General features: G+C 64.1%; 10 protein-coding genes across 10 annotated transcripts in view; 5 read left to right on the forward strand and 5 right to left on the reverse strand.

The window, feature by feature from the left end:
- The window catches only part of F751_0507 (hypothetical protein), a gene marked incomplete at both ends in the record, with an annotated part of 4824 nt that extends 2153 nt beyond the window's left edge, over positions 1–2671 (forward strand). Inside the window, 4 exons of the mRNA XM_011400074.1 lie at positions 32–637; positions 938–1264; positions 1640–2026; positions 2390–2671. Coding sequence (XP_011398376.1) covers positions 32–637; positions 938–1264; positions 1640–2026; positions 2390–2671 — 1602 coding nt within the window. The remainder of the gene's footprint in view (positions 1–31; positions 638–937; positions 1265–1639; positions 2027–2389) is intronic.
- Positions 2672–3793: 1122 nt separating this feature from the next.
- On the forward strand, positions 3794–6430 carry F751_0508 (L-gulonolactone oxidase; the record flags this gene model as incomplete). Its single annotated transcript, XM_011400075.1, has 4 exons — positions 3794–4123; positions 4422–5197; positions 5547–5790; positions 6086–6430. 4 exons carry the CDS (start codon positions 3794–3796, stop codon positions 6428–6430), a joined length of 1695 nt encoding a protein of 564 aa, XP_011398377.1.
- A 1078-nt stretch (positions 6431–7508) lies between these two features.
- On the reverse strand, positions 7509–12093 carry F751_0509 (hypothetical protein; the record flags this gene model as incomplete). Its single annotated transcript, XM_011400076.1, has 10 exons — positions 7509–7799; positions 8029–8136; positions 9780–9886; positions 10052–10168; positions 10344–10551; positions 10709–10868; positions 11106–11214; positions 11408–11495; positions 11675–11793; positions 11982–12093. 10 exons carry the CDS (start codon positions 12091–12093, stop codon positions 7509–7511), a joined length of 1419 nt encoding a protein of 472 aa, XP_011398378.1.
- Positions 12094–13838: 1745 nt separating this feature from the next.
- Positions 13839–15459, forward strand: F751_0510 (tRNA(His) guanylyltransferase; the record flags this gene model as incomplete). Its single annotated transcript, XM_011400077.1, has 7 exons — positions 13839–13942; positions 14036–14108; positions 14278–14368; positions 14554–14753; positions 14879–14947; positions 15095–15178; positions 15307–15459. The coding sequence occupies 7 exons, from the start codon at positions 13839–13841 to the stop codon at positions 15457–15459; spliced, it is 774 nt and encodes a 257-aa protein (XP_011398379.1).
- On the reverse strand, positions 15310–15642 carry F751_0511 (hypothetical protein; the record flags this gene model as incomplete). The annotated part of the gene is made up of 1 exon (XM_011400078.1): positions 15310–15642. The coding sequence occupies one exon, from the start codon at positions 15640–15642 to the stop codon at positions 15310–15312; it is 333 nt and encodes a 110-aa protein (XP_011398380.1).
- Positions 15643–15725: 83 nt separating this feature from the next.
- F751_0512 (Dynein light chain roadblock-type 2) lies at positions 15726–16040 on the reverse strand (the record flags this gene model as incomplete). Its single annotated transcript, XM_011400079.1, has 1 exon — positions 15726–16040. One exon carries the CDS (start codon positions 16038–16040, stop codon positions 15726–15728), a length of 315 nt encoding a protein of 104 aa, XP_011398381.1.
- Positions 16041–16287: 247 nt separating this feature from the next.
- On the forward strand, positions 16288–16479 carry F751_0513 (hypothetical protein; the record flags this gene model as incomplete). Its single annotated transcript, XM_011400080.1, has 1 exon — positions 16288–16479. The coding sequence occupies one exon, from the start codon at positions 16288–16290 to the stop codon at positions 16477–16479; it is 192 nt and encodes a 63-aa protein (XP_011398382.1).
- Positions 16480–17022: 543 nt separating this feature from the next.
- On the reverse strand, positions 17023–17829 carry F751_0514 (hypothetical protein; the record flags this gene model as incomplete). Its single annotated transcript, XM_011400081.1, has 2 exons — positions 17023–17229; positions 17395–17829. The coding sequence occupies 2 exons, from the start codon at positions 17827–17829 to the stop codon at positions 17023–17025; spliced, it is 642 nt and encodes a 213-aa protein (XP_011398383.1).
- A 574-nt stretch (positions 17830–18403) lies between these two features.
- Positions 18404–20789, forward strand: F751_0515 (Protein S-acyltransferase 24; the record flags this gene model as incomplete). Its single annotated transcript, XM_011400082.1, has 6 exons — positions 18404–18434; positions 18530–19194; positions 19544–19620; positions 19795–20045; positions 20267–20432; positions 20606–20789. 6 exons carry the CDS (start codon positions 18404–18406, stop codon positions 20787–20789), a joined length of 1374 nt encoding a protein of 457 aa, XP_011398384.1.
- A 1322-nt stretch (positions 20790–22111) lies between these two features.
- Positions 22112–22654, reverse strand: F751_0516 (hypothetical protein; the record flags this gene model as incomplete). Its single annotated transcript, XM_011400083.1, has 3 exons — positions 22112–22231; positions 22379–22501; positions 22598–22654. The coding sequence occupies 3 exons, from the start codon at positions 22652–22654 to the stop codon at positions 22112–22114; spliced, it is 300 nt and encodes a 99-aa protein (XP_011398385.1).
- Positions 22655–22671: the final 17 nt, after the last annotated feature.

Below are 22671 nucleotides of genomic sequence, written 5' to 3' on the forward strand. Positions count from 1 at the left end.
GCGCCCCCCCTCCTCCGCCGGCACGGTGCAGGACCCGGGGGAGGGCGCGGCGGCCTTCTTCCTGGTGGCCACGCTGCCTGCGGGCATGTACGCAGTGGCGGAGGCGGCGGACCTGGCGCACTGGGTGCACGCCTGGAGCCTGCTGCTCCTGGCCTCGCTCCCGCTCCTGGCGGTGGCCTGCATGCCGCGCGGCCTCTGGTGGCTGGGCGCCGGCGAGCGCGTACGCCGCCTGCGCGCCGGGCTGCTCCTCGCCTCACTGGCGGCGGCGCTGGCGGGGCTGGAGGCGCGCGTGGTCTTCCGCTCCTACGCGCAGTACCTGCGCCTGCCCCCGCCCTGGAGCTACCTGGCGGTGACGGTCGCGGTGTACGGCGCCGCCGCCCTGCTCCTGCTCCACGCGGTGGGGGCGCTGGAGCCTGAGGTGGAGCGCGCGATGGCGGGGCCAGTGCTGGTGGTGGGCGCGGCGGTCGGCGCGCTGGCGCTGGGCCTGCCGCTCTGGGTCATGCCCGCGCCGCTGGCTGCGGCGGCGGGGCTGGCAGGGTGGGCCGAGACGCGGCGGGCGGGCGACTACGGGGTGTTCGTCCTGGGCACGCTCCTGGCCGCGGCCTGGTTCCTGCACCACCACTTCTGGTTCCTGGAGGTTCGAGTGGCAGGGTACGCGCTGCGCACCCTGTGCCTGGCCCTGGGCGCCGGCCTGGCCCTGGCCCTGCTCCTCGCTGGCGGCCTGCACGCGCCGGGGGCGGGGCGGCGCGCCGGCTGGCTCCGCGTCGGCCTGGTCGCGCAAGCCGCGCTGGTGGCGGCGGCCGAGGCGGCGCTGACCGCCGGCCTCCCCGGCGGCGCGGCGCGCCCCGGCCGCCCCCTCTACCCGCCCGCGCTGGTCGCGGCCACCACCGCCGCGGGCCTGGCGCTGACCGCGCGCCTGGCGCATGCGCCGTGGCAGCGCGCGCCCGCCACCTGGCTCATGGCCTGCCTGTACGCGTCCAAGGCCGCGCTCCTGGTCCTGCCCCGCGCCCGCCTGCTGGGGCCGGTGCCTAGGCCTGGCCCTGGCCGCAACACCGCCGCTCCTCCTGTTCGAGGGGGGGCCCGGCGCAACGCTCGGCCCCCGCCCGGGGTCACGGCCCTGCTGGCGGCGGGGTGCGTCGCGGCGGTGGCGCTGGCGCGGTTCGCCGTGTTTGACGTGCTGCGCGCGCTGGGCCGCCGCCGACCAGGCGAGGCGGCGCTGTTGGGCGCCCTGCTTCTGCTCCTCTGCGCCTGCCTGGCGCCCCTCGTCGCGCGCTGGCACGCCGCCGAGCCGGCGCCGCGCCGCGCGCTGGCCCTGCTCGCCGGCCTCGGCGTCCTGCTCCTGGCCCTGCGCCCGCCGCTGCCCCTGGCCGGCGGTGCGGCCTGCCCGCCCGGCCTGCCCCTGGGCCTCTGCCCCCGGCTCTGGGACGGCGGCCACGTCCCCGCGCACGAGGCCGACGCGGAGGGAGTGTACGGCTCGGGCCTGCGCCGCGCCAGCCACGCCCCGCTCTGGCTCCTCCTGGCCGGCGCCTGGCTGGGCCTGGCCGCGGCAACCGCCCCGGGCGCGGGGCGCGGCGCGCGCGTGCACGGCGGCGAGGCCGCCGCCGCCGCGCTTGCCCTCGGTGTCTATGTGGCGGCGGAGCACGCGCCCAGCGCGCCCCTGCTCCAGGCGATCATCGTGCTGTCCTTCCTGGCCCTGGCCGGCGTGATGGTGGCGCTGAGCGCGCCGCCCCGAGCCGCGCCGGCTGGGGCGTTTCTGGCGGGCGACGAGAGCAGCGGCGCCCCCACGGCCTGGCCCGCTGCGCCGCTCCTGGCCGCGCTCTGGTCGCTGGGCTTCCCCCTGGCCCTGCTGGCGGCCGTCGCTGCAGGGCAGCGCCCCGTGCCGGAGCGCATGGCCGCCGCCGCCGCGCGCCTCTTCCCCGACTCGGCCCGCGACGCGGCAGCGGAGCGCGCGATGGCGCTCCAGGCCGCCGTGCTCGCCGCCTGGGCCGCGCAGGCGGCGGTGCTGGCGCTGGCGCTGAAGCTGCGAGTGGAGCGCACGCGCGGTGGGGGGGTCCCGGCGCCGCGCGGCGCGGGCGCGTTGGACAACGGCCGCGCCGGTGGCGCCGGGCGTCTCTTCGCCGCCGCTGACGCGCGCCTGGCCGCGGCGGGGCTGGCCTGGGCGCCGCCGGCCTGCAACGCGGCGGCCCTGCTCTGCGTGGGCTGCGCCGGCGCGCTGGGCGCGCTGGGCTTCGCGCCCGCCGGCGGTGCCGCGGCACTCGCGCCCGCGCTGCTCCTGCTGACTCGCGACGCGCTGACCGCGCCGTGGCTCACGCCCGCGCGGCGGTACCTGCCGCCGGCCGCGCTGCTGGCGCTGACGCTCAACGGCGCCGCCATGCTGGCGCACGCGCAGGGCGCGCGCGGTTGGGGCGACGCCGTGCGCGCAGCGCGCGACCTGGCGGGCGGCGCGGCCCTGCTCGCGCCCCAGGCCTGGGCGCTGGCAGGGCTGGGCAGCGAGAAAGCGCAGCCGCTGGGCAGAGCCGCGCTCGCTGCCCTGCTGGGCCTGTGCCTGGGAGGGGGCCTGCTGGCACGGTCAGGGGAGCTGAAGGCCCTGGGGGCGGGGACGGCGGTGGTCCTGGGCCTGCAGGCGGCAGAGGCAAGCAGGGCGCGGGCCGCGCTGCATGCTGCGATCTGAGGGGTGAGGTCCGGCTGTCCTGTGGGGCGGAACGTGGCCATTGCTCACAGCATGCGCGCTCTGTGTCCCCTTGCTCTGCCCGCTGAAGCTTTTACATCCATGGGTGTTGCAAAGCAAGGGTCACACAAGCCCGGACTGAGGATGCCAGAAGGAGAGATTCGATCTATGGCGGGAAGTGGTGACCCCGACACCTCTTCGACGTACGGTACCGGGCAGGGGGATGCCCGACATGAGTCTTAGAAAACAAAGAGCAATAAGTTGCAATTATTTGTCGGGATTCCCCACCATTCGACTGGCCATCGGGGCGGACCACCGCACCCCATGGAGATGGGGGGTAGAGATAGATTTTGCCCCCACGTGACTGCTTTATCTCATGTCGGACAGGCACGCAGCCCCACCCCGGCGTGCAAACCAAGCAATACTGCACAAAGTCTCGATGCAGAGATGCTAGGCGGCTCATGCGGACGCTGGGGCAGCTTCCTTTGCAAGAGATCTGTGCTGGGAGCTTCCGCATGGAGGGATCGAACGCGTACCCTTGTGGTCACACTGAGATCCTCGGCATGTCCAAGCACCAAGCGTATGTGAACCTGGCCCGCGCAGGAAGCTGATGCACCTCTCCCTCCCAGCCCGCTGTACTCGTCGCGGATAAAAGTCATCGCGACAAGCTTTTGGAATATTTATGCCCGGCCTCCCGCTGTTTTAGGGCTGCTCGGCATATTTTTTCTCTGTCCGCTTTTGTGGTGGGCGCTCCCCACAGCTCATACTACGCCGTGGCGTCTGAGCAGAGGGCAAGCATGGGCCAACGCCTCGCAGGCCTCGTCTGCCTGATTTCCTTGCTCGGGTGTGCCTTCGCTCAGAACTTCACCGGCGCGCCGCAGACATGGACTTGCCGCATGGCGGAGGAGGCCACACATGGCTCCTGCGGGCTGCCATATGAGCTGGTGAGTCGTGAGCTCGTGCCATAGAGTTCCAGGCCACCATGCACACGATATGGACCTGTAATGTGGAATACATTCCGGGCATCCGCTGTCCGTCGCAAGTGCTGCTTCCTGACCCGGCAAACGACGATGCGTGTGCTCGACCCCCCCCCCCCCCCTCGTCCTGATGAGGAAGTTTCCCCAGATGCCTCAAGAACCCATTAACCCGCCCTCCCTCCCTCAGGCAAACTTCCAGGGTTTCTTCCAGTGCGATGATTCCACCAAGGTGGGACGCCCCGCCGACATCGACGAGCTCAAGCAGCTGGTCCAGTCCTACGAGCACATAAAGGCTGTGGGCGTGGGCCATTCTTGGAACAAGGAACAGTTCTGCGCCAACACATCGGCCGACTCCTCCCTGAACCTGGTCATGACCGAGCTACTGACCACCGTCAACTTCATCGAGAACCCCTCCGACCCCACGGAGTGGGGCGCCAACGGCCCGCCCCCAAACTTCCCCATCCAGGCAAGCCAAGGGGTTGGTTTCAGAGGGTTTTCTGTGGAGACTCGTGTTGGGTTCTTGCGCTTGTGTGGGTCCTGGCTGACGTCGAATATGCTGTGGGCATGGGCCCGGCCTTCTCCGGCTGGGGTGTTTGGGGTTTGGTGCCCACACCCTCAGGCGTGCCTTTTGGGTTCGAGATGCGCGGCACCCGCAGCCTGGCCTTGGCTGCCCCAACCTCCATCCTCCAAGCACTGCACATTACTCTTGCTTCCGTGCACACACAAACCCCGATTCCCCCATACCCCACCTCCCATCCCAATTCCTGGCGACCCAGGTGGACGAGGATGCGGCCCGAGTGACCGTTGCTGCGGGCGTGCCGCAGCGCATGCTGCTGGACTACCTGTCCAAGTACACGGCGTACAAGCAGCCCGCGGGCTGGACGCTGCCCGCCTTCTCCTGGTTCATCGACCAGACCATTGGCGGCGCGGTGGCCACCGGCACCCACGGCTCCTCCATGACCTGGGGCTCCCTCTCTTCCCAGACTCACGCTCTGAAGCTGGTGGTGGCCAACGGCACAGAGGTGACGCTGACGCGAGAGTCGCACCCCCACCTCTGGCGCGCGGCGGGCGTCTCCGTGGGCCGCCTGGGCGTGATCACCGAGCTGACGCTGGCCATCGTGCCGCAGCAGGCGGTGACGCGCAGCCTGGAGACCACCCAGTTTGCCAACTTCACTGCCCAGATGCTGGAGGTGCAGGAGGACTATGTCGCGGCGCGGGAGTCGGGCGACGAGGACGCCATCAAGGCCGCGCTGTTCGCGGTGGACGAGACGCAGCTCTTCTGGTTCCTGCCCAACCGCGTCATCTGGCGCACCGACTACTCCTACTCAGACAAGGAGCCCAGCGACGTCATCCCCAACATCGACCCTGCCGACGCCGCCACGCCCGAGGTGTCCGCACAGTCGGGGCCCTCTGACGACATCGTCTTTGACCAGGCCTACACGGACCCCGTGAGACCCAACGCCGCCATCCGCTACGGCACCGACGGCTGGACGCGGTTCTACACCATCGCCACCCAGAACTACGTGCGGCCGGGGACCTTCGAGCGCCGCAAGTGAGGAGAGGGTGTTGCTGTGTGTGCAGGGGAAGGGGTGGCCGGGGAAAAGTGTCTGGTGTACTCTGCGCGGCTCCCTGTGCTACCTCTTCCATCAGACGTGGTGATGCTGAGGTTCACCGAGCATATCCCAACTCCCCTGTCCCCCTGGCATGGGTCCGAGCCAGGCCAGCCCCACCCTCACCTCCCGCGCGCTGTTTGTACATGCCACACTGTTCTGCGCCCTCCTGCCCTTCCTCCCTTTCAGCTGCCCCTCTTGCTTTATCACAGTGCACCCCCGGATCTCCTAAATCCATCAATCCATCCTCCCCTTTATCCAATACCACGCCCTCCCCAACAAAAACAACAGGGCCTTCCTGAGCCAGACCGAGTTCACCACTGCCAGCGCCAGCTTCGCGCCCTACGACCAGTACGAGGTCAGCATCCCCCTGGAGCGCGCCGGCACCTGCCTGCAGGAGGTGGGTGCCGAGATCTACGGCCCCGCCAAGCTGTACGAGGGCTTCCGCACCCCGGGCCTCATCCGCTTCGTCAACGGCGAGGAGTTCTACCTGAGCCCCACGCATGGCGGGCCCAGGATGTACATCAACATCGAGGTGGGTTGAAGTTGCTGGTGAGGAGGTGGGGGATGAACATCCACTCACTGTGTCCCCCTATATGTTGGGGGCCCTAGGCGTCCATGACACCTGACGGACAGGGGTACTGTATCAACAATAAACAATGCATCGATGGGCAGGCTTGTGCTCACCGGGAGCGATGCTTCTGTAGGGCGGGGGGAGTGGGCCACCCCGTCGAGCCTGATCCCTCCCATCCCTCCCCATGTGACCCCTCCAATCAGCACCCTGGTCCAACATCCCAGCCCCACACCACAACCACTCCCTCTCACAACAGGACTACATCTCCCGCTCCACCGGCAAGCCCAACACCCAGTTCCAGACGGTCATCCAGCTGTTCCGCGAAAAGTGCGGGGCCCGGCTGCACTGGGGCAAGGCTGGCTGGCCAGAGCACGCGCAGTGCTTCGACGGGTCGGTGGAGTACCCCAACACCTGGTGCGACTATGGCTGCGCCGTGGCCGAGCTGGACCCGGGGTCAAAGTTCCAACCCCTGTCCAGCCTGTGGCAGTGGCACGCTCAGGTTAACGGCACCGAGGTCCGCTTCGACTCTTGCTGCACGTCCCAGGGCTTCGACGCGCGGTGCACCTGCGCGCCACGCACCTCCTGCGAGGGCGTGGCCTGATGGATCGAGCGGCCCAGTCGCCGACGAGCGGCGCGTGCGCCGGCGAGGCCGCCAGGGGCGAGGGGCCGAGGGTCGAGCGGGGCGCCGCACCACCCAGACCCCACCGACCCAGACCCTGTGTGCTCCGGCTGCCTGCCGTGCGCCCCCGCCTCACGTTTGATTTACCTGCCTGACGTAGTCCAGAGTGCATACCATCGTGTCCCCATGATAATGTGTCACTGCAGCTTGTTGCTCTACACCTTCCCCCTCACAGCCACCTCTCGCGCCTTATGCATCCACTTCAGGCCTTTAAGACTAAGTTATACCCTCAATGGCAGGCACATGTGATGTCAGGGGTCGGCTCTTGAGGGGAGAGAGCCCTCGCAGGTTCGGGGAGACTGAGCACAGGTCACCTCTTCCATGCCTTTGGGAAGAGGCCAAACACGCTTGAGCGGCCCCACTCGCACATCTGCGTCATAGATCCGCACTCAGCGCACCAAAGATTCAAATTTGGGCATCGCGAAATTGGGATTCAGCTCCTCAACTAGGCGATGAAGGCATCACCCCAGGTCCGCACCACCACGACGGCACCGGTGAAGAAGGCCACCGCCTTCAACAGCGACTGCGAAGGGGAGGTGGATGGCGGCATGGTATGGTGGATCGTATTTGAGAATTTGGCCTCGATCCGAGCATGGCGATTGTTTCTCACCAGGTTGGCGGAGCGGTTCGGCTCTCGTTGCCACTCCTGCTTGTACAAGGTCTTGAGCTGATCCGTGAAGGTTGCCGCCATGGCCTTAAGGTTGGCGAATTACCTTCTCGATATTCTTCGAGAGGAATCTGAAAGGTTGCTGAGAAGTACGCCCTCCCTTGCGGGTCCTTATATCCCGAGCTCGCCGCTCACAGGAGGAAACGAGGGAGAGTGTTCTCTCAGCTCAATGATCGAGTCTTATACGTAAGCTTTTCATCAGCGTGGACACCAGAACGGATACTAGGAAGTGTGATGGTAATCAAATGTTCTTGTGAACTCGGATCAGGGGCTGCCACAAATCATTTGGAACAGGGTGGATGTTGGGGAGGGGTTCATTCTCAGGAGTGGGGCTCAGGATGCATTGGACTGCAGGGTCGGCCGCCCCTTCGCTGCGTGGGCTTCCTGCGCGAGCTTTCGTGCCGTCTCCACAGCCCGCCACTTCAGCACGGGCGCGAGGCTGGCGTCGAGGAGGACCGCGCGCTCGATGAGCAGGCTGGCCGCCGTCCAGTTGCCGCGCTGGAGCTCGAGCAGGCCCCAGGCCTGGCAGAGGCGGGGGGAGCTGGGGTTCAGCGCCAGTGCCTTCTGGAGGACGGCACGGGATCGCAGGATGCCGTCCTTGCTTCGACCGCAGCGCTTCTCCATCTGAAGGCACAGGAGGGAGAGTGATGTGGATCCCTTGAGTGGGCGTGCACTTGTGTGCTGAGCAGCAAGACAAAATTGGGCACCAATGGAGGGGGCATAGACCTGATGACAGCGCAGTCACCTCGGGCATCGCCCGCACATGTCAAACAGTGCGGTGCTGCATGTACAGGGACACTGGTTTCCCATGCTTGCGAGAGCTTCACTCCATGGACCGTATGGGGAGACCCACCTGCGCCCAGGACACCCAGGCCGTCTCCAGGTTGGGGCACATTTGAATGGTGTTCTCGAACGCCTGCCTGGACGCCTCATAGTCTTGCACTCGAGCAAGCTCCAGAGCCTGCACAGATCGTCGAGGCATTGGGCTGAGACGAGGGGCACATTGCGAGAAACCTCGGCTCATGGGTGCGGGTCGCCAGCACTCACCTCCTGGTACATACGGAAGGAGCGGCAGGAGCACACCTCCGATGTGCGGCGAGTGCAAAGATTCTGCATCAATCTTTTCTTCGAGGTTCGCAACGATTTTATGTTGTTCATCTCGCTGGCGCCGGTGGCCTGGCAGCTCAAACTCAGGCCCCGACACATTGTTCCGGCAGTGGCCCCGACAGTTTTGAAGCCGGGAAGCGGTGGGATCCTTACACGCTCCCTGGGCTGCTGATCGCGCACGAATAGCTCTGATGGATTTCCATGCCAACGCCTTGATTCTGGAAGGTGGATGCTGAGATCACTAGCTTAGGCCTAGCGCGCGCCGGAGCGCCGAGACCACGCGCCCAGCGTGCTCTGGCCACTCTCCCCCACCCCGAGAACAGGGATGCATTGCACTGCGCGTGCGCCCGGTACATTTCAAGCAGGACTATCCTTCATCGATGGTGCCCCCCCGATAATACAGAAATATCGATATTGCATTCACATCATGTGCTCCTTAGAGGACTGGACGGGTTCATGCCTATTGAAGGAGGCGCGCTGCCCAGGGGTGTTAAGGGTGGATGGCTACGCCAAGCTTTCATGAGTACAAGCCTACTGGGCTGACCTAAGACCATGCAGTAGCTTGGGTCTGGATGATATTTAAAAAACCAAATCTGTCCCAGACTGGCTCACACGCTATGTATGGCAGCAATCAAGGAAATGGTGCACGCAGAGGCAGCTCAACACGGTAGAGCTGAAGCACAGCTAGGGGCATGGAGCATTGTGCCTGCGTTTATAGACAGTGCACATCGTATCAGGCAGGTCCATTTGGGGGATCAACAGGTGGGCTTGGAGGTCCAGGCTAATCTTAACAAGCATGATGGCCTGGGATGGAAGACGACAGCCCCCTGAAAGGGGCCACGGGGCAGGTTGGGGGAGCCACAAAGGGGCTTGAATGTTCGCAGACATTTCAGGTGCAGCGGCTGCATGTGGAGAGGAATCAGATGTGAGGGATGTGAGCAACGATTGCCAGCGCAAGGCTGCTTGGCAACGCTCAACCATCCGAAATTTCAGGAGGAAGGGGAGGGCGCGGACAGGGGCAAGGTTGAGGGAGGAGGGTGCGGGGTGGGTGACTGTACCTCCCCTGCCGTCGAGTTGTTGCTGTGGTGAGCTCCCAAGTTGGGGTCGCGGTCTCAGGAGTGAGCAGTGGTCCAGAGGGTGTGATGTGAGGAGCACGGGATTGGTCGCCAGTGATGGTCGCAGACAGCGAATTTGCTGGGGGTCGAGCTGCGTTCGCGGATGGGAAAGGCAGGGCTGATAGTCTCACATCCAGCCGGGGAAGTGGGAAACGTGTTCGGAGAGTAGGGGCGTGGGCATCGCGAGCTCAGCGGTCTGAGGGAGGTGCATTCCATCCATGTTTTGGTTGAAGGAGAACTGCACGGCCAAGGGAGTGGAAGGAGTTGTAACCGGGGAGCAGTGTCTGTGCCACCATCTCAGACACGGCGGGAAAAGACAGAGGCCTAGCCTCAGTCAGTGGCAGCTCACGCGCTGTGCACGCCCTTGCATGAGGCAGCCCACCTGGCGATTGAGGGCGTCCAGCTGGGCCGCCAGCACAGACTGGGCGGTGGGCCCAGAGGGCGGGGATCCATGCGACAGGTTTGCGAGGTGCTGCCCCTCGTACCCAGCTGCAGGGCAGGGAGGGATTGGGGGCACCAGCTCAGGTGGATTGCATCCGCTGCTTGTGGCGTGACCCTGATGACCCAGGCTCTAGCAGGAGTGGGCTATGCAGCTTGCTCGCCATCCCCATCCCCACCAAGCCTCAAGGTTGCTCGTCCTGCTCCGGCACTCACTCAGGGGACCAAAGAGGCTGAAGGCGGGCGCCTGGGTGCGCGAATGGGGAGCACGGACATCGGGGCACGGCTTGCTGGACAGCAGGAGCGATGCATCCCAAGGCCCAGTCTCGGCGGCTGTGGGGTCGGAAGGGGACGGGCAGGCGTGAGGATCGGCACGCACGGCGGCATGCCTGGCACCTGGCACTGGCAACCCAATGCACTCGAGGCACGCCGGTGGTATGTCGCTCCCAGGGTACCACCACATCCACTTTGAGACCCCTCGTCAGGCCCCTTGAGCACGCCAGCATACCAGAATGGGCACCCAGGCCAAAGTCTAGGCGCATGGGCGTGACGTCCTGGCAGCGTGCCGATGGGGCCACGTTGCCGTCCTCACAGGCCCGGCCCAAGGCCGCAAGGTGTGCGGACGCCTGCAGCATGCTCCAGGGATACTGCTCAGGCATGCAGAGCTGGGAGTCGAAGAGCGGGGTGGCGGGCATCGGCGGTGGCGGGGAGGGCTCCTGCGCACATGGGGTGCGGGGGTTGGTGCGCTGGTGTGGCACCTGGCACGATGGTGCATGGGAGGTTGGTGACAGGGGCGGAGTCCAAGGTGGCAGCTGATCTGCATGTGTCATTCAGGTTGCAGGCAGCCCACTGGAACCGCCAGACCCTCGGCACCTTGACGGGGGGCAGACCACAGCCTGGGACGAGGGCTGCCCAGCCTGGATTCTTGATTGAGCACTTAAACGCACCGGCGTCACCGGCCTGCAGGTTCTCCTTGTTGCCCGCCGGGGAAATGGGTGAGCGGGGGTGCTTCCTGTTCCACCCTCGCGCCATGCTGTGGTCCAGAGCCATCAGGGGATTGTGGAGGGTGAGATCAGCGCACTAAATGACAAGGAACAGCCGGGCTGTGCAGGGAGGGTGGCGAACTGAGGGTAGCTAACACCACTCATAAATGGACCCAAATCGCCACGCCCTTGCCTAGCCATCAACGCCACGACCCTGCAGGCCAGGATCATAGGCACAACCTGCATGCCCACCCATCTGTCGTACGCCCAGGCACAAATGCACACACCTGTCGCTGTCTGCACGGAGGGATGCCGCAAAGGGGACCGCGTGGCGGGGTGGAGGCTGGTACATGAAGTCCACCGACCCAATGACCTGCACCCGGTCCACGGCTTGACCTGTCGTGTGAGAGCGGGAGGGGTTTGAATGGCGTGGGGGGCAAGATGGAGCAGGGCGAACAGGGTGGTCGCTGGGCGAACAGGAGCCGGGCGGCAATCACTCTCCTTAGGGCACAGCAAGGCCACAGTTGTCTTTGACCCTAGCAGAGCTGTAACCGTTCTCCCACAACCCTTTCCCACTTTCGAATCTCACCGCAGAAGGCGCCTTCGCACAGGTCTTTGTAACGCGCAACAGCTCCAGAGATGATCTGCAGTGCCATCTGGATGCTGCAGGGAGGCCCCTGCATGTAGATGGGAGGCGGGGGGCATGGGCATCGATGATGTTCAGGTCTGAAACGGCACAAGGCAATCCCTTTGGCAGGGCAGACGGCGCAGGCAAAGTCAGGTGCAGTGGTCAATGGTGCAAGAGCAGCCCTAGGGCAGTGCCTGTGAGTGGGAGGCTGGGTGAGGAACCACGCACCTCGATGATCAGGGTCCGCACTTTGCGGTCCTTTCCCCTCACTTTCACGTTCTCGTTCCAGCTGCGGATGGAGGAGCCGGTGCGATGCGTGATCTCACGCACTGACGCTCCAGAGGGCCCTGTCGGTAGGGGTTGGGTGATAGTAAGTGCTAGATTGCGACGTGGGGAAAAAGGGGTTCTGCAGGAATGGTACCTTCCTGGAAATAGTGGGGCTGGTGGATGTGCTGTAACGTTGCTCACAACCATACTGGACGCAACATGATGAGGTGATCCTCGCGTGAAAGCCCTCCTGCCCTGGTGGACTCACCAATCACAAAACCTGCTGCCAGCAAGGTGATCCGCAGCTTAGCGCTGCCCTCGCCTGTCATCTCGGCAGAGACGACGCCCTGCTCATCCTCATCACAGCCCTCACCCCGCATTCTCGGTCCTGCATCATGCACATGAGGGACAATTCTAAGCACAGAGCTTCACAACTGATGGCGTTGCATCCGATCACAGCAACGAATCCGCCCGCAAACGGGCCGTTGCTGCAGGCGATTCCCTCCCACCTCACCAGATGGCGCCAAGCCAGGGCTGGGCATCTCCCTCAGCCTCTGCAGAGCTCGCTGTCGGCGCGCACGCTGCTCATTCGGGGTTCCGGAGATGACGCTGCACTGTATATAGTCGATCATCGATCGCAGCGACGCATTCGTAGTGTCTTTGTCGTGCATTATGGTCTGCGACGGAAAGGGCGGGGGGTTGGGGTTTCATCCAGGGTAGTCCGACTTAGGGTGTCTGAGCCGTCAGTTCCACTTCACATCCCCATGTAATGTGTTGATGAACATTGGTGCTCTCTGTAATGGTTCGTACCCGGCGAGGTTGGCAAGTCTGGGAAGGCACAGATTCAAATGGCGTGTCTTGCGACCTGGATGAAACCGGCGCCCAGCAGCAATTGTGAGCGCAGTGCCTGCAGTAACGCACTCAATTGTGAGCAAGTGAAAGATGCCATGGAGAAGGGGATTGTGTACTGCGCACCCGCAGCTCGTACTCATGTATCAGGCAATGCGCGCCGGGGACGAGGAGATGCTGGCCCGCTCTTGATTCTTCGCCGTGAATATCGATGCACCACACATTGCTAACAACACCCCTCAACTTGGAATCATGAGCACTTCACCTCCTCTGACGCAAGAATGCGACTTGAGCAATTGTGAACGCTCAAAAGATCCAATCTTTTGCCCATGCGTGTGATACCTCGTCATCACATCCCTAGTCGCGGTAGGTATTGTACGGACATCATCTTGCAGCTTGCACCCGAAGCTCGGCAAAGGTAGGTTCAGCAAGTATGACCAGGGAAAATTTCGGATGAAATATGTTGTTAGACCTATATGTCTCATCCTAGATGGTTGAGATGGGCAACTCGATGTCAGTCGATCTTTCAACATGGACGACCATGAACATGCCTATCCCGCATCTGTATCAAGTCCATGATCAACTCCCCACGTAGAGGGACAACTCGCGGCCAGTCTCGCATTTAGAACTCCCGGTAGCGCAGGGGTGTCTGAGATGCTTCTAAATTGCGGTGTCATTACCAACTGTGACAGTCCTCCTTTGATCACGGTGCACAGCTCCATGGTCTGCTGGATGGAAGCGCAGGCAAAATAAAGCCAACACTATATTGGTTGGACTAGGAGGAGGGCGCATGTGGGCCGAGGTGAATAGCATTCATGAAGCCGATCGGGCCATGCTGTGCATTGCAGGCAATTTGGGCAACCTGTCGCGGTTGGGTCTGCCACCTAGGAGGCCGTCACCCATGACCGCGCCCAGTGCGGGGTAAAGTGCTCTACAGCGGCATGAGGGAAAGCCTTGCGCGATAGTATCTCAAACAACCTCTGTCGTAGATGCGCGTGCCCATCTACTGCATCATCAATCTACGACAACTGTTTCGCCTGGAACAGCCGGTCCGTCGCCACCTCCTAATTCCAGAGTAAGATCCAACATCGCTCTGACATTGGTGTCCCTCTTGACACTGACCAGTACCTTGCAGAATGTCCCGTCCAGCTTATGTAGATTGCGCGCATGCCGACTGCTTCAGCATACCGTGGCGAAAAAGGCTTCCGACCTTGGAACCCCCACCATAATGACGCCCTTTTCCTGACATAGTTCCGAGTGATGCCGCAAAGCCTGGATGGCGAAGAGCGCGTATGAGTACGTGCGAACCTTCGAGCAAGACGACAGGCTGTTGCCTGGCTGCTGGATCGTCCTCAGAGTGGATGGCAAAGGGTTCACAAGGTGTTACTTGGGCAGCCCGATCTTGAGTTGAGGTTATGGTCCGTCTCTTGCTCAGGGACATCACCTGGCTCCACGCTGGTCCCACAACCCCAGGTTCTGTGAGGAGCACAAGCTTGAAAAGCCAAATGACGGCCGGGCCCTGGCCTTGATGGACGCATCCGCAGAGGTGATCTCTGTGTTGCATCTGAGCGGCACAGGCATGCGTGAGAGTGTTTTGCTGCAAGGGTGCGTTGGATAACGGTGCTCGTGCTCATTCCATCTCATCATAGATTGCCTCAAAGTGGGTGATTCCTCCCACTCAATCAGAACCTGACAACCCTGCCAACCACCATCAGGCAGTGATGCTTGCCTTCCCAGACGTGCGCCTGGCGTTTGGGGAGAGCGACGAGTACAGTTTCGTGCTGCCCCCCAGCACAAAATTATATGGTGAGGAGCTGGGATGTCCTGGCTCCTTCCCTCGGCCTGTGCTCTCGTTTGTGCTCGAGTGCTCCGCAGGGGTGCGACTGTGTGTGCGTGCCCATGGCATCTCCATGCCCCGGGCGCAGCCAGGCCTCCCCGCCTGGCCGCGTCCGGCCCGCCCAGCGTGTCCACCCACGCCATTGCACTTGCAGGGCGTCGGGCCTCCAAACTCGTCTCGCTGGTGGTCTCCTGTTTCACGGCCACCTATGTCAGGCGGTGGGCCGAGTTCCTGCCCGAAACGCCCCTGCTGTCCACCCCCATGTTTGATGGTCGGGCGGTGTGCTACCCCAACCTGGCCGTGCTGAGGGACTACCTGTCCTGGCGCCAGGTGGACACCCACATAAACAACCTGGTGAGAGGAGGGGAGCGAGGCACAAGGCCACACCTGCGCAGTCGAGATGGGGCCTCTGAGCATGCTGTACCCGTACGGCCTGGGTCATCGCCAACCTTCCCCTCCTCTCCACCCAATTGCTGAAGTACAACGCCTGTTTCTGGGCCCTGGTGAAGGGCGGCATGGATCAGGCAGCTGCACACGAGAGACTCAAGGTGTGCCTGAACACATAGAGGGAGAGTGGAAAGGAGGGGCGAGGACCCTACTTCTTGGCTCCATGAGATTAGAGTGCTAGGTGACACCTAACCAGCCAGGTATGCCGCCGACATCAACGTGGCAACCCGACACACACCTCACTGTAGGGCACGCTGAGCAGCCATAAGAATGAGCTGCTCTTCTCCGAGTACGGTATCAACTACAATGAGATCCCCGCCCGCTTTCGCAAGGTGGCCACGGGTAGCCGGATGTACTGTGCGTCCCATGATCAGACCGTAGGAAGAAGGGGCAACAGAACGCCCAGGGCCCCCCTCATTTCTGAGGACCTCTCCCTCCCTCCCATATCTCCCTTTGGCAGGGCTCAACCCTCATCCGCCAGCGGGCGGAAGTCAGGGTGAAGAAGCCAGATGGGAGCTGGGGCGTGCGGGAAAAGTGGGTGCTGCAGGTCTTGCACGTCGACATCATTGGCAACCAGTTCTGGGAGGAGCACCCACACCTTGTGGAACCCTGATCCAATGCCGGCCTGGTTTCCAGCAGTGGCTTGAACCCATTTGCTGCGTGCAGCACGCGAATGCTCACACCAGTCTGGGGCTATGTGCAGAGACCTTCGGCTTACTGCCCCACCGTGTGGCTGCCATCGCATACACTGTGACGCTATCAAACTGCACAGACGGCTGTGGATGAATCGCAACATGAAAATCCACGAAACAGCATGGCATAAGGTCGTGGAAATGTATGAGGCAGGCGAGGGGGAGTCAATGCAGGCTTGGGGGGGGGTTATTCCGAGACAGGGTTCTGCACCACGACCAAGCAGTACTGTCTCTCCTTGTCGGCGCCTGGCGCGATCATGATCTCTCCTCGCCGGCTTCGCACCCGCAGGAATTGCAGCTCGTCGTCGCTCGCTATCTCACGAACCATACTCCGAGCTTTACTGGCGAGTGTGGTGGCCAGGGCTGCATACTGCTGAGCGGCATCCTGCTCGAGCGTTGTCCGCACCGGGACGCCGTCGGCGGTGGCCACCAAGATGCCCCGCACCCCTTTATAGGACGCGAGGCGCTTGATAGTCTCATCCACCGCCGTGATATCCGCCATGGGGTTGATTCAGTCCCACATCGCGCGCCTGGGTAGTCCAAAGAACCCCTCCTGTCGCAAGTCTGATCTTCCGTGGTGGGCCCTCTGTTGACCGGTGTTGACCGGTTTCCCCTGGTCACCTGATTGACACCACGCCTTTCTCCTACATTTTCCAATCAAGCTCCTGCCCTAGTCATCATCATGAGGCCTTGGATTCGACCATCTTGGCAGTTAAAGAACGCGAAATTCTACATACTACACGGGACCAATGACATACCAAAGCTTAGATTGTTCAGAAATGCCATGCTCTGGAAGCAAACCTGCATTGGATGCTTCACTGGGGGTGCAAGCGAGCTTGACGTTCATGATCTTGAGGCACCTGACGTGTCATGTGGTGCTCCTCATCTCCCAAGAAGTCTGGGAGGCCAAGAATGGGTTTCACGACACTCGTACTGGGTAATCACGTAGGCAGCATCCCTCAAGATCAGCGGAGACCTGCTTGGTCAGTCAGCTGTTCAGCCTGTGCCACCGTCTGCTCCTCCTCAGCCAGCAGTGCCAGTGTGGCTCGGCAGGCTGACCAGGCCTCTGGGTCAATGAGACCGTGGCCCCTTCGCAGCACTTGCAGGGTGGCCGCTACATCCTCAGCAGCACCGTCGGGCTGCCCCACCGTGGCGCCTAGCCTTGAGTCAAGGTACAATGCAACGAGGTCTGCGCAAGCCTGACACAGAGGATCCCTCGCTCCCTCCTGTACATCTTCCGAACCTGCGCTGGAGCACAAATCAGTCCGACCATCCGAGTCAGATCCCGAGGTGGTGTGGGGCCGCCGCAGCGAGCTCAACATGTTGTCCAGCATGCAGGCCGCGAAGCTGGAACGAAGGAGATTGCAGCGCGCCCCTCCTTCCACGCTTTCCAGTCTTGCCAGCAAAGCAACGGCCTGCACACTGCATGGGCATGGGACGTTGATAACATACATGGAAGATGAGGAAACGGGTGCTTAGCCCACCTACTGAGGGTCCAGCTTGGTGACGACAGCATCTCTCTGCATGTGGATGTTAGAGCGATCAGCAACAGAAACCTGCACGATGAACTCCCCCATCAATCCATCATACATTTCTGTGGCGAGTTCTAGGTTTGAGGAGCCTCCCAGCAGGTTCCAAAGGGCAAGCAGGACTTCATGGCTGGCAAAGGCGTCTCTGAATGCGGCGCAGACCTGTCGAGGGGAACCAGAGAAGGGCTGGACGGGTTGCCGCAGGGGCAGTGACTCAGCAGCATGGTCCTTGCGATTATAGTAAGTGATTTTTCTTTGCAGGACCGACATGGCCAGCACCACGACTCGAGCGGTCTTACAGAGGTCAGGCCGCACCCAACCAGGCACCTGCTGGTCTTCCAGGGCGAGGCGCAGGATGTGGGTTGCAGCGAGGGCAGTGTCCTCGGGTGGGGTCCCCTGGCTGAGCACCGAGTGGATTCCGGAAGCCAGCTGGGCCTGACCTGTCACAGCCTCAGGGTGGGTGTCAGCGACTGACGCCAGCAGCCCCCAGGCCAGACTGCGGGTCCGATTACCAGCCTCTGCGTCCTGGTACTGCACACCAAACGCCAGCATGCCCAGCATAGCCGGAACCCCATGCGCGACGAGGAAGGGGGGAATGCCCTCGTCGCTGCGACAGGCGGCGAGCAGCTCCTCCCCTGCCAGGCTCCAGTTGGAGGCGGGGTCGGGGTCTGCAGCGTCCACTTCCCGCGTGCTGGGGTTGGCCAGGAAGCACCGCAGGATCTCCAGGATGTACACTGGGTCGTACAGCATGGGAGACTCCATGCCCCTCCGTTATGGTGCAGTGACCACCCCTGATCAACTTTGGGGTAGTCGTCCCAAGCAATGGCCTTGATGTCTCCCGCTCAAATTCTATCGAGTGCTGAAGTAGTTAGCATCAGGCTATCCAGAGTATGGGAGGGTTCTTGTAACCCCATCATGCATTCCTCCAATATCAAGACTGGGCCAGACAAGTGGGAACTTGCTGCGTCAAGCGCAGATGCCTCCTCCGTCCGTGTCTCGGGTTAATACTGCCATAATTAATACCGTCGAATTGATGCTTCCAGAAACTATCGGTGGACGCTCGAGCCTGTGTAACGAAACTGTCGACGGACGTATCGCAGGCCAAATCCAGCGCGCCCTCCAAGCATATCTTCTGGGCGCTCAGCGTGGCCCCGCCTTGCACAGCAATGCTGAGAACTCGCGCCACGCAACCTTTGCTCGCCAAGCTGTTCCTGTTTACCATATCTGGTTCACAACCGAGTCCTGGCAGGGTGCCCAGGTTGATGGGCGACACGCTCGGAGCACGGTGATCCCGGGCTATCGGTTTCCGCCCGTCACCACCAAGAACTGCCAAGCCATGTCGAAGGAGCCGCAGACCATCGACACAGGTACCCAGGGGCATGCATGTCGTGCTGACACCTCGAGGCGTCGCCTGCAGCCCGTCGCGACCCCCCCCTCCCCCCCGCGTCAAAACCCTCCACAGTCTGGAAGGCCGCTGCCTACGGCGACTTCGACGTGCTGACCCGGCTGGCGGGGGCCGACCCCTCCCTCCTCCACGCCCCCGACGACCAGGGCTTCTACGCCCTGCAGTGGGCGGCGCTGAACAACCGTGTAGCGGTGCTGACCTACCTGCTGGGCGCGGGGTGCGCTGTGGATGTGGCCGACGCGTCGCGCCAGACACCGCTGCATTGGGCGGCAGTGCGCGGGTCCGTCCCCGCCGCCGAGACGCTGCTGCGCGCGGGGGCCGACCTGGCCGCCCGCGACTCGCGCGGGTACACCGTGGCCCACGTCGCCGCGCAGTACGGGCAGGCAGGCCTGCTGCACCACCTGGCGCTGCGCTGGGGCGCCGACCTGGACGCGCCCGACGCCGACGGCCGCACGCCGCTGCACTGGGCCGCCTACAAGGGGCACGCCGACGCGCTGCGCCTGCTGCTCTTCACCGGCAGCGCCGCCGCGCGCCCCGACGCCGAGGGCTGCACGCCCCTGCACTGGGCCGCCATCCGCGGCAACGCCGAGGCCTGCACCCTGCTGCTCCAGGGCGGCGCGGGGGAGTGCCTGGCCGCAGCCGACGCCACGGGCGCCACGCCTAGCCAGCTGGCGGCCGAGAAGGGGCACCGCGTGCTGGGCCTGACCCTGGCGGACGCGCGCGTGCGGCACGAGCGCGGCGCCGGCGGCGGTGGCGGCCCGGGGCGGCGGCGGGGCGCACTGGCGCTGGCCGCCTCGCTCCACCTTGCGCCCGCGGTCTGGGCCATCGTGCTTGCCATGCTGGCCTTGCTCATTTTTGGCGTCACGGGGGTGAGGTTTCTCGGGGTGGGCGTGGTGTGGGGCGATAGGGGGGGCCATTCGGGCCCTGGCAGCCCGTGGCAAAGGGTGTGGGTGGATGCAGGTGCACAGCCAGGGAACATGGGACGGCACAGCATGCCTGGAAGTCCTGGGCAGAGCACGATGTGGGGCGGTGCATGCCATGATACTCCCCCCTTTCCTCGCCCCTCAGCAGGTGCACGACGGCCCGCCCCCTGCCCTGGGCACGCTGGCGGGCACCTGGGCCAGCTTCCTGCTGGCCACCTGCGGCCTGTACTACCTCTTCCGCACCACCACCGCCGACCCGGGCATGCTGCCCTGCGCGGCGGGCCGGCACGCGGGCTCCACGCCGCGCGCCGGCCAGCCCGGCAAGTCGCACGGCAGGGCGGCGGGGGAGGCGCGCGGGACCGGCGGCCGCGACGACGACGCGCCCGAGGACGCGCGCAGCGGCCTGGCCTCCCCCGCGCTGCAGGCGGGCAGCTGGGGGCAGATCTGCGTGGCCTGCCGCATCGTGCGCCCGCTGCGCGCCAAGCACTGCGGCGTGACGGGGCGCTGCATCGAGTGCTACGACCACTACTGCCCCTGGGTGGGGAACGTGATCGGGCGTGGCAACCGCGCCTTCTTCCTCACCTTCCTCTGGCTGGAGCTGGGGTCGGTGACAGCGGCGATGGCCGTGGCCGTGGCACGCCTGCACTCGAGTGCGCACTTTGGGGGGAGGGGGGGGGATCCAAGTGCAGGGGAGACCCCTGGGCGGGGGGGGGGGACTGGTGCGCCCATCAGGCGGGCAAGGGGGGACAGGCGGATGTCCAAGCCATGGCATCGCACCTGCAGGACTCCTCAGGCGGTATGGGTCCCAGGAAGCTGTTGCACTCAGGGCCCACACTCACCCCCCATCCCCCCCCACCCTCCGTCCCTGCAGACCTGGCGCAGCCCCGGCCCGGGCACGGCCCCGCGACCCTGGTCTGGCCCGTGGTGTTCGTGGTGGCCGACGCCTTCCTCCTGCTCAGCATCGCAGCCCTGGCACTGGCACAGACCAACCAGATCGCCAAGAACATCACCACCAACGAGCTCGCCAACTGGCACAGGTGCGGGGGGCAACCAATGGGTCGGCTGCCTGGCCTGAGTGCATGGGGCTTTGCGACAGGGGACCCCAGTGTCACCTCCGCCATACCAGGATCCCACGGGGCGGGCCACTCCCCCCAAAGCCTTGCTGAAGCCGGCACACCTCCTCATGCTGTCCTCGCGCCCATGCTCCCAGGTACAAGTACCTGCACGCGGCCGACGGCGAGTTCCTGAACCCCTTTGACCGCGGCTGGAAGGCCAACTGCGCGGAGGTGTGCTGCGCGGCTCAGCGCCCCCGCTCGCAGTATGTGCTGGAGGGCGGGGAGGACTCTGTGTCCCTCCTCGGCAGCGCGGGCGGGAAGCTCGATGCCATGGTGTGACGCCTGCTTGACTTCACATGGAGAGTTGCCACGCAGCGCTCGGAGCATTCGGGTAGTTTCCGCGCCGTTTTCCGCCTGGGCGAGTCGCCGGGGTCCTCCCCACTCTCACACACTCGTCGCACATGCCTCCCTTTCGCTTCCTTCCCGTTGCACCGACACTGACACGTGCGCGCATCCATGTGTGCGATGTACAAGCGCTGCCTGACCAGCGAGTGAGAGCCAGCAGAGGGAGGGAAGGGTTGTGGACAGCACCAGACAACAATGTATCGGGGTGAACCAGGGTATCCTCCATGGAACCGTCGGGGGAGGAAGAGCGGCGGCGCAGGGTTTGCGCTGCATCGAGAGGTGTGCAGGTGTACTCAGTCGCCGGCCACCTTTTGGCCTGTCCGCTCGGCGGGAAGAGGTCGGTTGAAGCCGCCCTGGATGTGGGTGGTCGAGCGGGTGGCATCACGGTCTGTGCTTGCGGTCGAGACCAAGTGAGGTCCCACCTGGCACGGGGGCTGCAATGCCCGAGCCAAAGCCCCCCTCCCCGCACTGGCGGTCAAACACCCCCCCGAACAGCTTGCACCGGCAGGCATGAGCCGCAGTCCCGGTCACCCACCCTGCGATTCATGAACTGGCGGGCCTGGCGGGTCGACTTGACCTTGACGGCGCCCACGCTGGTCCTGGGATCGTCCGACTGCTTGCCCTGGGTGGTGTCAAACCCCTGCTCAGCGGGACAGGGGAGATGCATGAGACGCTAGGAAGGGTGGCGGTGGACATGTCAGAGCCAGGCACCAAAACGCATCGCAATCAGCAGCCAGGATGCTCCTGTACCCTCCGTCGCAGGATGCTCGCGGCGTCTGCTCGGTCTCCCACGCCCAACCCAGAATTCCCCTCGCACTCACAAAGGGGATGCCCATGGCGGCCATCATGCGGATCTCGTCTGCCGTCACCTCGCCATCCAACTCCGGCGCGCCGGCCGGCAGGCTGGGCGGGGGCGGCGGGGCCAGCGGTGGCGGCGGCGGTGCGGGTCCTGGGACCGGCGGAGGGGGCAGGGGGGGCGAGGGGCGGCACGTCCTCGGGTGGGGGCGGGAAGGGCGGCGGCGGGGGCGTCCGCGACCTGCTGCGCCGCCGCTTGGCCCCGCGCCCATCCCGGTCCCGGCTGTCATCCCTGCGGGCCCTGCGGCGATCGTCATCCCGCCCATACCGCCGGTCCTCGCGCGAGCCGTCCCGTGCGTGGCGCTCCAGATCCCGCTCACCACGCCGCTCCCCTCGGTCGTCATCATGTCGGGCGTAGGGTTGGCCGCCCCGCCTGTCCTCATCCTCATATCGCCGGCTCATCACCTCTGAGGGGCGCCTGCGAGGCTGCCCTTGCTTGAGGCCGACGAACGGCTGATGTTGGTCTGCAGTGTCCGGGCCAGCTGCAGCCGCTTGTCGTGCAAAGTGTCAAAGTGCTTCACCTGGGGTTGGGCAGGAAGGGAGCTCTTGTTGGGCCAGGCCCCGATGATGGATGTCCCTCATTTCAACAGCCAGCACCACATGCGCCCGCTTCGACAAGCCGAGATTCACTGATGGAAGCAGCATGACTGCAACAAGATCCGCCTCACCCAGGAGGCTTTGCAAGAGGCCTCGTACTCCTTTCGGACAGATTTGCACGCCAGAGGGGCCTCCTTGCCCGGCCGGAATTCCGCACCGCTACCTTCCAAGCACGAGTAGAACTTGTCCCTGGCCTGCAAGATGGGATTTCGAACACACAAGGATGAGGCTCTTCAAGGTGAAGATTGGCGTGTCAGGCCTCACTCAACCCATTCACCACCCTCCATCACCTGGTAGCACTTGTTCCGTGCTGCCCTCAGCACACTGGAATCAGCAGCAGCAGACATTCCTATCCATCCACATC

The sequence above is a fragment of the Auxenochlorella protothecoides genome, assembly GCF_000733215.1.
Source record: "Auxenochlorella protothecoides strain 0710 unplaced genomic scaffold scaffold108, whole genome shotgun sequence".
Classification (NCBI taxonomy): Eukaryota; Viridiplantae; Chlorophyta; class Trebouxiophyceae; order Chlorellales; family Chlorellaceae; genus Auxenochlorella; species Auxenochlorella protothecoides.